This window comes from Leptonychotes weddellii, chromosome 16 (assembly GCF_054177405.1).
Source record: "Leptonychotes weddellii isolate Sample4059 chromosome 16, ASM5417740v2, whole genome shotgun sequence".
NCBI lineage: Eukaryota > Metazoa > Chordata > Mammalia > Carnivora > Phocidae > Leptonychotes > Leptonychotes weddellii.
In genome coordinates this window covers 46,351,996-46,369,265 of record NC_138384.1, presented here as the reverse complement: position 1 = coordinate 46,369,265, position 17,270 = coordinate 46,351,996, and the positions used below count along the sequence as shown (strand labels likewise).

Below are 17,270 nucleotides of genomic sequence, written 5' to 3'. Positions count from 1 at the left end.
CTGACAAATAAATAAAATCTAAAAAAAAAAAAAAAAAGAAGCCCCCTCCCAGCCACTCACTGAACATGGACAAATTTCACAGTCATGGGGTCGAGCGGAAGAAGCCAGATACGAAAGCACACGTGCTGAATTTGTAAAAAATTCAGGGACAAGTAAAACAACTCTAGCTCTTAGAAGCCAGAATAATGATCACACTCAGGGGTGAGGCGGGAGGGGGGGGGGCGGCAGTTCTGGTGACGGGAAGGGACACCAGGGGGCTTTTAGACGCTGGTTATATAGGCTGTTTATTTGCAGAAAGCCCCTGAACTGGATGCATAGGCACCAGGCGCACTTTTTGGTGTCTACGCTCCTACGCTGTTTACTTAGAAAAGGGGGGTGGGGGAGGGGGAGGGAGAGCACCTTCCTGGGAGACTCCTGCCAAAAATGCGTAACCTGAATCTAACCGCAAGGAAACACACCCAAGCGGAGACAAAGCAACTGGTCTGTAATCTTCAAAAGTGTCAAGGTCACCAATGATAAAGGAAGAAGAGTTCCAGACACACCAAGAGTAAAATGCGCTAGGTACGCGTCACCCTGGCCCTGGGCAAATGTGTGCGCGCGCGTACGCATGCATGTGAGTATGTGTGCGTGCGCCCCTGTGTGTGTCCCTTACAAAATCTTTTTTGCTCTAAAGGACATTGTTAGGAAAACTGGCATAAAGCCTGTAAAAAACATTTTTGTGTGCTATAAAGGGCATTGCTGGGACAATATGGTCTGTGAATGAGAGGATAGTGCCAATGCTAAGCTCCCGGTGATGGTACCGTCCTGCGTCCTGCGGTTGCGTAGAAGAACGTTCTTTTAAAAATATTAATACAGGGCGCCTGGGTGGCTCAGTCGTTAAGCGTCTGCCTTCGGCTCAGGTCATGATCCCAGGGTCCTGGGATCGAGTCCCGCATCGGGCTCCCTGCTCGGCAGGAAGCCTGCTTCTCGCTCTCCCACTCCCCCTGCTTGTGTTCCTGCTCTCACTGTCTCTCTCTCTGTCAAATAAATAAATAAAATCTTTAAAAAAAAAAAATATTAATACATTTCACTTTAGTTCTGTAATGTCAGGAATTTTTCAAAAAAATGAAAAGACGGACTGGAGCTTTTTCTTTGTGAATAGAAAAAATAAATAAATAAATAAAATAAAAATATGCAGATAGGGGGCGTCTGGGTGGCTCAGTCGGTTGAGTGGCGGACTCTTGATTTCCGTGCAGGTCTTAATCTCATGGTTGTGGGTTCGAGCCCCGCGTTCGGCAGGCAGCCTACTTAAAAAAAAAAAAAAAAAAAGGCACTGACAGATTTGGCAGGGTGGTAGGCTGAACAATGGCCCCCCAGAGAGGTCCAAATCCGAATTCCTGGAGCCTGAGAATGTTGCCTGGCAGAGCAAAATGGACTTCACGGATGTGATTAAGAATGCTGAGATGGGGGCGCCTGTGTGGCTCAGTTGGTTAAGCGACTGCCTTCGGCTCAGGTCATGAGCCTGGAGTCCCAGAATCGAGTCCCGCATCGGGCTCCCTGCTCGGCAGGGAGTCTGCTTCTCCCTCTGACCCTCCCCCCTCTCATGTACTCTCTTCTCATTCTCGCTCTCTCAAATAAATTAAATAAAATAAATCTTTTAAAAAAAAAAAAAGAATGCTGAGATGGGAGATTGATGAGCTCTGGATTACCCAGGTGGGCTCTAGCTGCAGGATCCTCTTAAGAGGGAGGCCGAGGGAGAAGGCGACATGAACAGAGGTTAGAGTGATGTGCCTCAAAGCCAGAGAAGACAAGAAAACAGATTCTCTCCTTGAGCCTCTGGAAAGAACCCATCCTGCCCGTGAGACTGATTTTGGACTCCCGACCTCCAGCATTGTAAGAGGATCAGTGGGTGTTGATTTAGTGGTGGTCATTTGTGACCGGTCACAGGAAGCTAATACAAAGAGTAAAGGGGAGTCTCGTTGTGCAGAAGTTTCCCCAGTACGCCTGTGCCTCCGTCCCCGCCGTGGCTTGTTCCTTCCACCTCGCCGGACCATCACCCGCCCCCAGCCTAGAGCCTGCTGGGGTGCGGCTGCACGCCCCTCCACACCCCTGTTCTCAAATGGCTCAGAATAAGTAATTAGGAAAAGCAGACAAGAAGCAAATGTGGCAAGATGTTAGCACCCGGGGAATCTTCGAGAAGAGCGTGGCAATGTTTCGTACCCTTTTTGCAACTTTCCTGTAAAGCTGAAATTATTCCAAGTAAAAAGGCTTTTTGAACAAACCCTGAAAACAGAAGGAGGGTCACTGGTCTGACGGCTTCGAGACGCCCTCCTCGGAAGGACACACGGGAAAACCGTGGACAGAGGTAGCTTCCTGGGAGCCCGGGACACGTTAGTGATTATATTCTTTTTGAGTTTCATACCAGTTGAAATGTCAGATCTTGTCCAGAAAAAAAAAATGGCTGTTAAGAAAGGACCTGGTGTCTGGAATTAGTGCGATTGTGCATAGACCACAAACGGCCACAATGCACACTTGACAATGGTGAATTTTACGGTATGTGGATTCTCTCTCACAGGAAAAAAAAAAAAGGCAGACGGTGACTACACTTGGGATGAGCACTGAATAGTGAACAGAATTGTTGAGTCCATATGTTGTATACCTGAAACTAACAGAACATTCAATAATAATAAAAAGAAGTAAAAAGAAAACCCCCCAAAATCAGGTTTTGGTATAGTTTGCAGGGCACAGCACTTGGCAGCTCTTTTTTTCTGGGGGGGGGGGTCATTCTGATAGCAATGGGTGCAAGCACCCTAAAGGTCTGTCTGCACGGTGTGCAACAAGTATTAATTTTTCTCCATTTCTACTGAGATCATAACTCCTGGTGGGAAGTATCTGTCCCTTACTCATCTGCTGCCCGTGTGCTCTGCATGCAGTAGGCGCTCTATAAATGTTTTCATGAATGAACTTGAGCTTGCCTGTTCCCAGGGAAGAATTCCTTCCGTGGTCCCCAGTACTTCTGGGATTCAATCTGAGCTCTTATCAGGGTCTTGGACACCCCGTCCTCGACCCTCCCAGCCTCTCCAGACCCAGGGTCCCCTCGCTTACTCCAACCAGCCACCCCAGCCCCCCATCAGCTTCTCCAAAACTGTTCTTGCCCCCAGGCCCTTGCCTTGGCAGTTCCTTCCACCTAGATGCCGTCAGCACCTTCTACGCCTGGTTAGCTCCCGCCAGACCATCAGTGCTCAGGCAAGGGCCGCCTCCTCCAGGGGACCCTCCCCAGGCCGCGCTGGAATGCTGTGACACACGGTCCCTGCTCCGTGCACCTTCCATCGCTCACCCTCCCACCGGTTCAGCTTTCAGCCATTTGTGTGATTCGATGCTTCCGGGTCTGAGCATTCCACAGGTCAGGGGCTGGTTCTGTCTTGGTCACTGTGAATTTCGCCGAGCGCTTGCAGAGGTCTGGCCCACAAACCCCGTCACGGGTTGAATGAATCCATATATTCATGAATAAAGGGCAGAGGGTTAACTAATGGGGGATACATACATTACTGGATGTGGGAGTTTGCTGTGTGACCTTGGACAAGCTGGGTGACCTCCTGGGCCTCAGTTTCCCTGGCTGGGCAGCGAGAGGGGCTGGGCTCAGAGACCTCTGGTCCTGCCCATCTGGGGTCGGGAGGAAAGGGTGGCCGGGGCTGCCCAGAGCCCTGGCAGTTCTGGGAGTTTCCCAGAGGACAGCAGAGCACCCTCAAAAAGATAAATAAACAAAGACCTCTCCTTATAGAGCCACAATGGCATCATCACCTAACAAACTGAATGATCATTCATTCCTTAACCTCCGCTCAGACCCAGCCCAGACTTAAGTCCTCCCCCTCCCAGTGGCCTTAAAAATGGCCTCTGACAGTTGGCTTAGGACCTTGCATCGGTGCCAAGCACCCAGGCGAATCTGACACCTGAGAAGTTGGCAGTTAGCTCTTGCGGGTGACTTCAGACCAGCTGATGGCAAGCAAGCCCAGGCCTGCAGGGGCACGGGGCTGTGACGCCATGGGCTGCTCACCGGAGCGAGCACACGCCTCCCCAAGTGCCAGGCTCCCTGCACAGCCTCTTAGGAGTGGAATTCGTGGTGCCAGCACTAGGGAAGACAGGAAGCGGGGAGGAGGGTGGAGGTCCTGCTTGGACTGGTCCCCGGGGCTCTCCGCGCTGGGCTTCCCACTGTCGCCCACCTGCCTCTCTAAAAACGGATCGTGGGGCTTTGGAGTCAGACCCGGTTTCCATCATGTCCTTGTCATCTGGGGGGAGTCGTAGGGCAGACACCCCACCTCCCTGGACCTCTGTCTCCTCTTTTGTCAAAAGGAGTCTATGAGAAGGTGACCGCGGGATGGCTGGGTGGCTCAGTCAGTTAAGCATCCGACTCTTGGTTTCACTCGGGTCATGATCTCAGAGTCGTGAGATCGAGCCCCGCGTTGGGCTCCTGCTCAGCGTGGAGTCTGCTTGTCCCTCTCCCTCTGTTCCTCCCCCTGCTTGCTCTCTAGCTCGCTCTCTCTCCCAAATAAATGGTAAATAAAACTTTAAAAAAAAAAAAAAAAAAGGTGACCGGCTGGCTCCACTCTTTGTAAGTAAAACACCAAATAAAACCATGAGACCCCATCCACCTACCACACCGGCAAAAACCAAAAAGCTTACAGCAGTGGTTGCTGGCGTGCATGAAGGGAAACAGCACTCCAGGGACAGGGCGGGTGGAAATGGAACCTAGCGCCACCTTCTGGACCGTGATGAAGTGGATTCTCTACAATTTAAAAAACACTCGGAGCCCTGGGGGTGGGGGATGGGGGGTTCGAGGCAAAACCCAAGAAGCCACAAGTGGCTGATTCATTATCGGACCTGGTGTCCGTAATAGAAAGATAAAAGTCAAAACTATTCAGCAATAACCAGGAATGAAACACTGACACATGGTACCCCATGGATGAACCTGAAACCATCATGTGGAGTAAAAGCAGCCAGCCACCAGGGCCGCCGTATTGTATGATCCCACTTACATGAAAGGGCCAGGATGGGCAAATCCACAGGGACAGGAAGCCGTCTACCAGTTGCCAACGGCTGGCGCTGGAAACAGGCAGCTGACCAATGCCAAAGGCGCAAGCTATCCTCTTGGGCCACTGAAAGGGTTCTAGACTTGCCTCGGGGGATGGGTAGCCCAACTCTGTGAACAGACTGAAAGCTCCTGCCTTGTACACTGTCACCAGGTGAGTGTTAGAGTATGCGAATCTGAGCTCAATCCCGCTGTCACACTTTCCTTAAAGCTGGATTAAAAACAAAAAGCGCACCTTCTCCTTAGACCCAGCATTTCGCTTCTAAGAATTGATCCTACTGTTCTTTTGACACATGAGCACAGAGAGCTCCTTACAAGGATATTCTTGGCAGCTCTTTTTTTCTGGGGGGGGGGGTCATTCTGATAGCAATGGGTGCAAACACCCTAAAGGTCTGTCTGCAAGGGACAGAGACTGGTTAAAAGAATCATAGGCCATTTAAACAATGAAATCTTACGCAGCACCCCCCCACACACACACACTAAAGTCTACATAGAAAACCAGAATTATCGCTAAAATATACTGTCTGCTGAGAAATGCAGGGCACAAAGCACACCAGCAAAGGGGTGGAGTCCTTAACCCCAACACCGCCCCCTGATGTGCCACGTGATTTTCAACTGTTCGTTGCTGTATCTGGGATGGTCCTGGAAAGAAGGTCAAGGAGATGAGGTTCACTTACAGCAACAACTGCAGGGGACGTTTTTTTGTTTTGTTTTGTTTTGTTTTATGTAGGCTCTACGCCCAGTGTGGGGCCCAACTCGGGGCTTAAACTCACAACCCTGAGATCAAGACCTGAGCCGAAATCGAGAATCGGCCGCTTTACCCACTGAGCCACCCAGGCACCCCTGCAGGGGACCTTTTAAATTCAGTAGAAAAATATCTTACCATTTTTATTACCAGTACGGCTGAACATCAGCCCTGGGACCACGGAATGCCTTGTTTTATAGAAAAATAATGTGGGGATGCCTAGGGCCTCATCCGGTTAAGCGTCTGCCTTTGGCTCAGGATCGAGCCCCCGTGTGGTGTCTGGCTCCTTGCTTGGAGGAGAGCCTGCTTCTCCCTCTCCCTCTGCCACTCCCCCTGCTTGTGTTCTCTCTCTCTGACAAAGAAAGGAAAGAAGAAAGGGAGGGAGGGAGGAAGGAAAGGAGAGGAAGGAAGAAAGGAAGGATAGAAAGGAAGAAAGAAAGAAAGAGAAAGAAAGAAAGAAAGAAGGAAAGAAAGGAAGGAAGGAAGAAAGAAAGAAAGGAGGGAGGCAGGCTAGGGAGGAAGGAAGGAAAGAAAGAAGGAAAAATAATGTGTGCCCTTTCCTAAATGTCTAAAATATTTCTGGAAGGATGTGCGGGAAGCCGGGGGAAAGTAGGGCTTGGGGCCCTGCAGGAGACCTGGTTTCCACACTACGACCTTTGGCACATCCAGATTATGTCACCACACACATATGTCACTTCCAAAGTTTTGTCTCAGAATTGCAAGAATCGGAGCTGCTGCCCACGCCCACCAAGCAGCGGGGCTGCCCTGGGGAGGGTTACTTGAGGTGACTTGTGTCGGGAAGCCAGGCCCCCACTGTGGCCACCATCTGGATTTGTTTGTCAGCTGCCCCTGGAGGAGAGCAGATACTCACCAGGCGGAGGAAGTTTCACAACCACGGTTAGGAAATCCAGCAGGGGAGGCCTGGGACCCTGTGTCAATTGCCAAGAAGGCCGGCCTCTGTCTGCAGCCCGGAGAGACGGCCAAGCTGGTGCTCGCTTGGGTTCCAGCCCTCCCAATTGGCCCTAGAGCCAACAATAGCTCCCAGGGCCTCCCGCAGTGCCAGAGAGAATTTCTCCACGGGACTCCAAGTTCATCCAAACGATGAACAGTCTGGCGGTTGCAAAAAGACGGGTCCACCTACACGTACTTGTTATGGGTCGAATCATACCCTCTCCCCCAAAAACAGGTATGTCGACGTCCTAACGCCCAAGCCCTCTCAGAGTGTGGCCTTCTTTGGGTATTGGGTCATTTCAGATGGAATTCTTTAAGTCAAGACGAGATCACAGTGGAGTAGGGTGGCCCCTAACCCCACGCGACGGGTGGCTTTATAGAAAGGCGGGGGAGTTTGAACACACAGATGTGCGAACGGGGAGAAGCCCCATGAAGACGACGGCAGAGCTCGTGTGATGCTTCGCCATGCCAAGGAACACCGAAGTTTGCCAGGAAACCACCAGAATCTGGGAGCGAGGCAGGGGACAGACAGATTCTCCCAGGATGGAGCAACCCTGCCAACACCTGGAGCTCAGCATTCTGGCCTCCAGAACTGGGAGACGGTCCATTTCTGCTGCTGAAGGCACTCGGCCTGTGGTGCTTTGTTACAGCGGCCCGAGCAAACAAATACAGCACTTCTGCTGAACTACTGTCAAAACATACGATCTGGTGAAAACCAGTGGGAAGCAAAGCATCGCCACCCGGGGAATGAGCCGAGTATTTCGTTCCAGGGCCACCTGGGGCACACCAACGAGGGCCACAGTCAGGGTCTTCCCTGCACCTTTACTCCAGCCTCCTCCTGGCTTCCGACACGTCCTCCATACAGCTCAGAGGGGCCTCTGCCCTGCTCCCAGCTCTCCCATGGCTCCCCAGTGCCCCCAGAACCAAGCCCCAGCCCCTCAGTCTGGTGTCTGAGGCCCAGCCTGCCTCAGCAGGTCCATCTCCTCACCCTTCAGTCACACGCTAGACCGAATCCACTCTAGAAGCTTTGATTCCTCAAACACGCCATGCCTTTCTGCCCCAGGGCCTTTGCACAGGCTGTCCCCCTGGCCTAGAAGGCTCTTCTCTCTCTCTGAAAATTAGCAAGGGAAACCTCACAAAAGCAGACGCGGGAGCCTAGAAGGGGAGGCTGGAAGTGGGAGCCACACTACCCAATGTTAAGTAGAGACACCAGCAGAAGAATCCTCAACAGGAAAGCATCCTCAGTGACAGGCCCGAACAGGGAAAGATGTACATTGCATCTCCTACAAGAAATTGGCCGCCCCAGCAGCTCAGCCAGAGAAACCGTCAACACCCTCAACTCTTGCTTTTCTCCAGAGGACTTTCGTTCAAAACAACGTCTTCCTACTTCCTTCTCAACTCCGTAAGATAAAATTCCTATCCCTTGCTGGATTCCTATCATAGCCTGCTTGTCCCAAATTACAATTCTCCACTATTCCCGAATAAATCCATTTATTTGGGGGGGGGTAACAACCTGCTACCACCAATACTCACCCTCTCGGCTCCTCAGGCCTTGGCTCAGAGGTCACCCTCTCTGTGTCCCCTTCCCGATCCCCTCCTTAAAGCTGTACTTCCTCCCTCCTCCAATCCCTGTATCTTTTTCCCAACCAGAGAGGACTGCATGTCCAGGTCCCCTGCCTGCCCGTGCGCTGCCCCAGCCCCACCCTTCGCGGGGGCTCAGGGCTCACTCACAGGTGATTTCGTCCGGGGTGAATCCCAGGACCTTCAGTGACTCCAGTGTCTCATGGAAGAGCTCCCGCTCCTGGCTGGGAGATGATGACGGCCCGTTGGTCAGGAAGCGGTAGTGGGAGCAAGGCTCCAGAAGGAGGTCAGCTGCAGGGGGTAAGGAGTGGAGGCCAAGGTCAAGGGTGAGCTGTGGAGTCAGACTCACGTCCCAACGGCCACCCCGGGGGCAAGTGTTCACCTCCCCCCACTGGGGACCTCGGTCTCTTCCTCTGTCACATGAGTGAGGATCCTCTCCTCACGGTTTGATGGGAAGGGCCAGGCATGGAGGGGGTTGCTTAGCCCACTCCCTAGGGATTGTCAAGTCCTAGAACTGCCCAGAGCAGGCAGGAGCTGCAGAAGCAAAGGGGCCGCAGGTGCCTGAACTGGCAGAAGCCGTGGGACAGCAGGGCTGGCGACAGAAGGCGTGGGGGTCCCAGATCTGGGGAAGGAGGGGCCGGGGGGCAGCCAAGGCTATGGGGCAAGGAGCCTCGGGACAGCAGGGGCCCTGTAAAGGAGAGGCCTGGACTCTCTTCAGCCAGAGGGTGGGAGGAGCAAGGAGGAGACAGGCGGGAGCTCAGGCGGGAGGCAGAGTGAAGGGCACGGCGAAGCCGCACAAACCAGGACCGCCAGGACCACGAGGCAGCAGGGGCTGCAGCAGAGCTAGAGTCGTGGTGTCACCCCTGTGGGGTAGGCAGAGGGCCTGCAGTTTCAGAAGAGAAGCAGCCTGAACGGCAGCCCGGGACCCACGAGGAAGCTGGGACCAGACAGCAGCAGGGCCGGCCAGCAGCATGGGCCGGCGGGGACGCCGAGGGGCCAGGGGCGGCGGGATTCTCTCCTCGGCCAAAGTCACGACGTCAAGGTCCCGGCGTGGCAGAAACCTGGGGCAGCGGGCTCCGGGGGAGGCGCCAGAATTCACTGCCCAGCGGGAGCCTGACCTAAAGCAGGTGCCTGACAAATCCTACTGACTGCCTCCCAGTTCCTCCTCCCGGGGTCCAGAGAAGCCAGGGGCTCCCCCTGCCCCCTACTCCCCGTGAGCCACAGCACCAACCTTTGAGCTGCTCCCCCGCGCCTCCCAGCAGCTGGTAGAAGATGTGGAAGCTGCACTCGTCCTTGGCCTGGCGGATGGCCCGCGACTTCTCCAGCAGGTCTGGGCGGCCAGGAGTCAAGGTCCCACAGGTGAGGGGCGGTGGGGCGGGGGGAGGGCGGCGAGGGGAGCCCACCCAGCCCCCTCGGCCCATGCTGTCCCCCTGCCATCCTGTGAAGCCATGGAGTTGTTCATGGCCCAGGCCTTGGGCATGTCACTTAAGCACGTGTGCCTCAGTTTCCTTGTATGTGCCAGAGGCTCAATATAACACCCATGAAAGAGCTGCTGTGAGCGTAGATGCATTATTCTGTGTCAAACACCCAGAGCAGTGCCTGGCTGGTAGCTAACCATGGCAAAGAATATCTCTGGCCATTATTACCCTGCCGGCCTCAGTTTCCCTATATGGATAGTGGGGCTATCGGCTCCTCCCTTGTAGGAAAGTCACGAGGCACGTTTACACTCTAAGAACTGGCAAGCCACCTTAAGGTAAAATAAAACACCTGCTAACTTGTTTACCCCTCCGTGGCCCCCCCGCTCACGGACCACGCAGCACGGACTCGGCATGACAGTTGTAATGCGGGACCTACCTCGGGGAGCCGGGCCCAAGATCTGCTGCAAGCCATTGACCGAAATCCCCGGGTCGCTAACCTGCTCGGGTAAGGTGGGGAGGACCTGGGGAGGGGGTCCCTGCAGGAGGGAGGGGTGGGGGAAGCACACACCCTGAGCCTCGGTTTCTTCTTCTGTTCAATGGGCTGAGAATGGGTACGGGGACGAGGAACTGGGATCACACAGGGAGAACTCTCGGGACAGCACCAGGTGCAGAGCAAACCCTCAGGAAATGGGAGATGCCCATTTGCTAAGGCCTCCTCCCAAAACCCTTACATCCTACATCCGCTTCCCAGCCTTCCCCCAGAGCACAGAAGACTGTGAGCTTCTCAGACACCTCTGGGGATGGGCACAGGGTTAACTGTTAATATGGCTGATGTGACAATTACTAATTAGCAACCAAAAATGTTAACATCGACAAAGGACATTGCTAATTTATTCCAGTCGTTAACTCCTAATGACGGCAGCTCGTTCTGGAGTGCTTACTATATGGCGGGCGCCGCGCTAAGACTTTGACCCCCATTGCCCACCAGCCCTTCGAGGGCAGGTTCTATGATCCTCTCTCTTCCACAGAGGAGGAAACCGAGGCACGGAGAGATCAAATAATGTGCCGAAGGTCCCTCGGCCTCAAAGTGGCAGAGCTGGAATTTGAACCCAGGTCGGTGTGATTTCTTTGCCCATTTTCTTAAATTCTGCACTCCTGGAGCTCTGGTGCTTTATCTTTTAAATTCCTAGTGAGCTGGGGGGTGCCTGGGTGGCTCAGTCAGTTAAGCGTCTGCCTTTGGCTCAAGTCATGGTCCAGGGTCCTGGGATCGAGCCCCGCGTCAGGCTCCCTACTCAGTGGGGAGTCTGCTTCTCCCTCTGCCCCTCTCCCCCCCAGTTTGTGCTCTCTCGCTCTCACTCTCAAATAAATAAATAAAATCTTTTTTTTTTTTTAAAGATTTTTTTTATTTATTTGACAGAGATAGATAGCGAGAGCAGGAACACAAGCAGGGGGAGTGGGAGAGGGAGAAGCAGGCTCCCCGCCGAGCCGGGAGCCAGATGTGGGACTCGATCCCAGGATCCCGGGATCATGACCTGAGCCGAAGGCAGACACTTAACGACTGAGCCACCCAGGCGCCCTAAATAAATAAAATCTTAAAAAATAAGTAAGTTCCTACTGAGCTTGCATGCTGCCCGCGCAGAGCAGGGTTGATACCACAGGTCTGAGACGGCCTATTCCCACGGCTGCCCGCGGCTGCCCGGCGTCTGCAAAGCTGGATTTCGGGAGGGTTCCCAGCACTCCCTGACTGCCAGGAGGGGCGCCCTGTGCCTAAGCTGTTGGTGCAAACAACGTGGTTTCTGCTGAACACCTGCTTTCCTTCGGGGAGTCTGGAATTTTGGTAAGTGCCAGGCCGAGGGCACTGACGTGACTGGCCCCCACGAAAAGCCCCGGGGTGCTGAGGAGGCTCTAACAAGCGTCCCTGATGGACAACGTCTCACACGTGTTGTCACGTCTCGTTGCCCGTCCTGTGTGACTCCACGGGGAGGGGACTCTGGAAGCTGGCCCTGGTCTCCCCCACACTTGGCCCCACGTGCCTGTTCCCTCTGCGGCCTGTGCTTTGTATCCTCTCTCTGTGGTAAACCACAGCCGTGCCACGGCCCCACGGCAAGGCCACGGCCGTCGGGCCGCCCCCTCCACTGGGGGGCGCTGCATCTATGCCCTCCCAGGTTCCTTTCCCTTCCACAGGGGGGGAAACTGAGGCACGGCTTCTGAACATCAGGGAGCCAGGCTTCCCCATGTGTGTGAACACCTGTTTCCTGGAAGCAGTGAGATCCCAAGGGCCACCCTCCTCGGCCACCAGGTGCCCCCTGGGGCTATGTGAGGATACAGGTCTCAATGTTGGCACCCACGATGTACCCAGCCACGTCGAAGTTGATGCGGATGAATTTGCCCTGGGAAGGAAGGGTCGGGAGTTAGCTGAGGGTCCTCTTCCCCACCGGGGACCTCAAGAGCACGCGTAACCCACACTCACCCCTCCAGAGCTAGTGCTGCTTCTCAACTTTCTCTCCCCCTCAATCTGAACCCCGCCCCAATCGTGAGGTCCCAGCCAGGGGCTCCCTGGGGAATCCAAGGTCTGGACCCCTTTGACTGCTTTCCTCAGGACGCAGACCCCCAGCCCCTCCTCCCTCAGACCCAGGAGTCTTGGGCCCACAGCCCCCTCCTCCCTCAGACCCAGGAGTCCAGGCCCCCCAGCCCCTCCTCCCTCAGACCCAGGAGTCCGGGCCCCCTCAGCCCCTCCTCCCTCAGACCTAGGAGTCCAGACCCCCAGCCCCTCCTCCCTCAGACCCAGGAGTCCAGACCCCCAGCCCCTCCTCCCTCAGACCCAGGAGTCCAGCCCACAGCCCCCTCCTCCCTCAGACCCAGGAGTCCGGGCCCCCTCAGCCCCTCCTCCCTCAGACTAGGAGTCCAGACCCCCAGCCCCTCCTCCCTCAGACCCAGGAGTCCAGACCCCCAGCCCCTCCTCCCTCAGACCCAGGAGTCCAGGCCCCCAGGCCCCTCCTCCCTCAGTCAGCCCCCACTTCTTGCTTCCCCTTAACCACCCCCAAAGCTCCCAGCTCCCAGCAGCCAGACTCTGCTCTCCCCCAGCACTCACAAATCGGGAGGAGTTGTCATTCTTCACGGTCTTGGCATTGCCAAAGGCCTCCAGGATGGGGTTGGCCTGGAGAAGCTGCCGTTCCAGCTCACCCTACAGGGCATGGGAGAGAGCCCATCAGTGACAAGCGGGCCGGGGCGGGGGTCTGTGCTATAACCAGCTGGGTGTGTGTGTGTAAGGGGCCTCCGTGTGTCTGCGTGTGGGCCTGCTCTCCCACACCCAGGTCTTGCCCTTCAGTTTACTGTGAAGGGAACAAGGAAACATCTCTGAGATACTCTGTAGAATGGAAGCAACCAAAACATAACAAAAACCTGCTGCAGAGCAATATCTACAATGTGATCCCATTAGTAAAAAATAGAGAAAAAAACACCACAAAACAAGACTCCCACTTCTCCAGGTATAGACCCATGTTTGTAAGCATTTAGAGAAAGGTCTACGAGGATACACACCAAACTGTCCACAGGGTACGCCACTCCAGGGAAGGGGCACGGAGAGGACAAAAGCGGAATTTCATTTTGTCTTTTTCTGTTGTAAAACACACGGACTCACGGATTACTTGCAGGATTAATTAAGAAAAAAAAAATCTATACCGTTCATATAACGTGCTTCAAACTGTCTGGCACATAGTAGGCATTCCAGAGATGGAAGCTTCCTTCCCCCACCACGTGGCTCCAGGGAAGGGATCCTACTCTGAACTTCCCTCCAGCCACCTCAGTGTCAGAGCCAGGAGCACAGTAGGTGCTCAGTTAACAGCAACCCCCCTCCCCTCCTAGTGAGGTTCTCGAGGGCATCAACTATTTCTTTAAGTTTCTGTGAGCCAGGGGCGCCTGGGCAGCTCAGTCGTTAAGCGGCTGCCTTCGGCTCAGGTCATGATCCCGGGGTCCTGGGATGGAGCCCCGCATCGGGCTCCCTCTGCCTCCCGTCCCCGCTCATGCTCTCTCTCTGTCTCTCTCTCAAATAAATAAAATCTTAAAAAAAAAAAAATCAATTCCTGTGAGCCCTCGGACACTAGCATGAGCTGGGTGTACGCAGGCGGCCTGCAATAACGGCGCTGTTGGTCTCTGGGCCGTGCGAATCCATGTGTCTGTGGGTCCTATCTACACACACTCAGCAAGTCAGCAGTAAATGACAATTCGGTCTCACAGTTTCATCTTGGTGTCTGTGGCCAGTGGGCACACACACAGCAGGACTGCGCTAAGTGGCAACATGGGCTCTGGACGTGTGCACGCATACAGCTGCCAGAAACAACAGCGGGGAGCCCCGCGTGCAATAGCAGGGAGCTCCACACTAGGGTGGCATTAAATGACAGCACGGGGCCTGGCATGCACACAGTGGGACCACCATAAGCAGCGGCGTGGCTCCCCGGCGGCCAGTGCAAAGGCCCTGTGGTGAGACCAAGTTGGAGATGTCTGAGAGACAGAAAGGAAGCCAGAGAAGCTGGGGGACAGGGCAGAGCTGGAGATAAAGTGCCCCGAGGCCTGTCTGCCGGGGACACCGTGGGTTGGGCTGACCCGGGTGGTGTGAGGGGTGGCATGATTCGAGGTGATTCCCTGCTACTCACATAAGACAAGGTGCTGGCAGCCTGAGGAAGTCACGGGACACGAGACACGGACCGGGAACACAGACCAGGACGCGGCACATGGAACGTGGACAGACACACAGGTGAACCGGCGGTCTTGGGTGGTGGGCAGGGTGGGGAGACACGAGGGGCCGGGGAAATTGGGCATGTGGAGTAGGGTGGCCTGGGGGAACCACATCGCCTGGGTTTGAATCCCCTCTAGCCCTTCCTGGGTGTGTGACCTCCAACAGCGGACTCACCCCAGCCGTGCCTGCCGTTTCTCATCTTTAACACATGAGAGCAACACCCACACACTGGAGTGCTGAGTTCATGTAAGCAGAGAGATTGGTAGTATATAGATGCTCACTGGTGAAGCAAACTGGGAATCGTAGGTCCTTACCTCAGGCCTAGCACACAGTAGGTGCTCAAAACTATAAGCACCTACTGTGTGCCGGGTGCTGTTCTGAGGGCTAATGAAGCCACGAGCTGGCCCTCGATTTTCCGTTTCCGTCCTACCTCTACTCCTAGCACTGTCTCGGGCACACAGTGGGTGTGCAGGCGGCAGGGGCAGCCAAGAGAAGGCTCACAATTATGGCCCTCCGTAAGGGAGAGAGGGGGTTATGGGGAAAAGCAGGGCCTCAGATGGAGGGGGCATTGCAGGTGGCAGGGTCCAGAGCACGTCCCGAGGCAGGGCACTCACCGGTATGCCTGGCTCCTTCCTGCCCTTTGGTGACGATGCCACGTGGGCGAGATACTGGATGACCTTCTTGGTGTTTTCTGTCTTCCCAGCCCCAGATTCCCCGCTATGGCGGGCAAAAGGGGGAGAGCAAAAGGGGTTGACAATGATGCCAGGTAAGACCTGCCCATTCCAAGCAGAGCCACACCCAGCTAGGACCCTGCCTCCTCCAGGAAGTCCTTCAGGATTACTCACGTGCAGAGAATGGACTGATCTTCACGATCTGTAAGGGACAGAGGTCGAGATGTCACCTGGAGGGTCTCTGGAGTGGGACCCTGACCTCTTATGCCATACCCTCTTCAAAGGGGTAAGGCAGTCTTTTGCCCCCCAAAAGGGTTTTTTTTTTTTTTTTAAGATTTTGTCTACTTATTTGAGAGAGAGCATGAGCGGGGGGGTGGGACAGAGGGAAAGGGAGAAGCAGACTCCCCTGCTGGGCAGGGAGCCCAACACGGGACTCGATCCCAGGACCCCGAGATCATGACTTGAGCCGAAGGCAGCCGCTTAACCGACTGAGTCACCCAGGCGCCCCTCCCCCCAAAAGAGTTTTGATGGGTGACATTCTTGGATTCTAACACCCCACCCCACCCCAGCTTCTTGCTTGCTGTGTGATGCTAGCAAAGCAGCTGTCCCTCTCTCAGCCTGTTTCCTCACCTGTAAAATGGAGTGGAAAAACTCCAACTGAACAGAATGTAATGCATTCAACAAACTTCGATTCGAGCCCCTCCCGTGCTCCACCTCATGCTGGGTGTGTGGGATGCAAAGACAGGAGAGCAAGGTCCGGGCCCCCAAGGCTCAGCCGTTGGCATAAAGCAGGTCACAATACAGGAGTGATGGTGACTGGTGGCCTGTGGGTGGATCTCTGCCGAGCAGAGAGCACAGCGTGGTTCCGTCTCCCCCAGTGCTCACCCTGCGTCTGATATGACTGATTACCTACTAAGCACCGGGCACCTACAACGATGGGAACTGGCAAAGCCCCTGCCTTCACGGAGCTTCTGCTTGAGTTGGGGGACAAAAAGCACATAAAGTAAAACCGAAGATGATTGGACCGTTGGCAGTGTCTGCAGATATTTTCGGTTTGGTTGTTGCAACCAGAAGGTCCTACAAGGGTCTACTGAGTAGAGCTCAGGAATGCTGCTGAACATCCTACAATGCATGGGATGCCCTGTATAAAGAATCCTCCAGCCCCAAATGCCAATAGAGCCAGGATTAAGAAGCCCTGGTGTAACGTAACAAGAAGACTGAGGGGTGGAGGGCCAGGAAGGCTTCCCAGAAGGGGTGATGTTTCAGCTCAGCCTTAAAGGATGAGGAAGTAGAGAAAGAGCGTTCCAGGCAGAGGACACAGCCAGTGCAAAGGCCCTGTGGTGAGACCAAGTTGGAGATGTCTGAGAGACAGAAAGGAGGCCAGAGAAGCTGGGGGACAGGGCAGAGCTGGAGATTGTGCAGACAGGTTTGGAGGTCATGATTAAAAGATCTGGACAGTTTTGGGGGCACATAGGTGGCTCAGTTGGTTAAGCGTGCGATTCTTGATTTCGGCTCATGTCATGAATTCAGGGTTGTGAAATCGAGCCCCATGTCGGGCTCCAGGCTCAGCAGCGAGTCTGCTTGAGATTCTCTCTCTCCCTCTGCCCTTCCCCCTCCCCCCTCAAATAAATAAATAAATCTTTTTAAAAAATCAAGATAGTTTTTAAATGGGGCAGGAGGTCTCCAGGTAGGTGGTTTTAAGCCAAAGGGAGAGCTGCATTCAGCCTGGTTTGGAAGCCATATGGGTGTGGGTTCAAGACCCAGCCTCCCCTCTGCCTTGCTGTGTCACCTTGGGCCAGTCTCTGAGATGCTCTGTGCCTCAGTTTCCCCATCTCAGAAACAGGGCTCAAACAGCCCTTACCTCACAGGGCTGTAGTCAGAACTCGGAGAGAATGTCCGAAAAAGGTTTTATATACTAGTTAGTACCTAATGCTGTTTTGTGGCCTGTTTTCTATCAGGGGCTGAACCCTGGCGTCCGGGATCTCGCTCTTGTGTCTTTGAACCTCTCACGCCCAGCACAAAGTGGCACACATGGTAGGGGCTCAAATTGTAGTTGGTTGAATGAATCGTATTCTGTTCAGCTGAGGTTTTTTTTTTTTTTTTT

General features: G+C 54.4%; 2 protein-coding genes across 2 annotated transcripts in view; both read right to left on the bottom strand.

Annotated features, from left to right (window-relative positions):
• POLD1 (DNA polymerase delta 1, catalytic subunit) overlaps positions 1-13,464 on the bottom strand; it is a 134,134-nt gene extending 120,670 nt beyond the window's left edge. The window contains exon 1 of the mRNA XM_081807618.1: positions 13,454-13,464. The gene's annotated coding sequence lies outside the window, so the exon portion shown is untranslated. The remainder of the gene's footprint in view (positions 1-13,453) is intronic.
• The window catches only part of MYH14 (myosin heavy chain 14), a 77,505-nt gene that overhangs the window by 48,499 nt on the left and 11,736 nt on the right, over positions 1-17,270 (bottom strand). Inside the window, exons 5-12 of the mRNA XM_081807920.1 lie at positions 15,341-15,368; positions 15,110-15,212; positions 14,413-14,433; positions 12,852-12,944; positions 12,087-12,150; positions 9,574-9,672; positions 8,493-8,633; positions 5,013-5,209 (exon numbers count right to left, since the gene is read on the bottom strand). Coding sequence (XP_081664046.1) covers positions 5,013-5,209; positions 8,493-8,633; positions 9,574-9,672; positions 12,087-12,150; positions 12,852-12,944; positions 14,413-14,433; positions 15,110-15,212; positions 15,341-15,368 — 746 coding nt within the window. The remainder of the gene's footprint in view (positions 1-5,012; positions 5,210-8,492; positions 8,634-9,573; positions 9,673-12,086; positions 12,151-12,851; positions 12,945-14,412; positions 14,434-15,109; positions 15,213-15,340; positions 15,369-17,270) is intronic.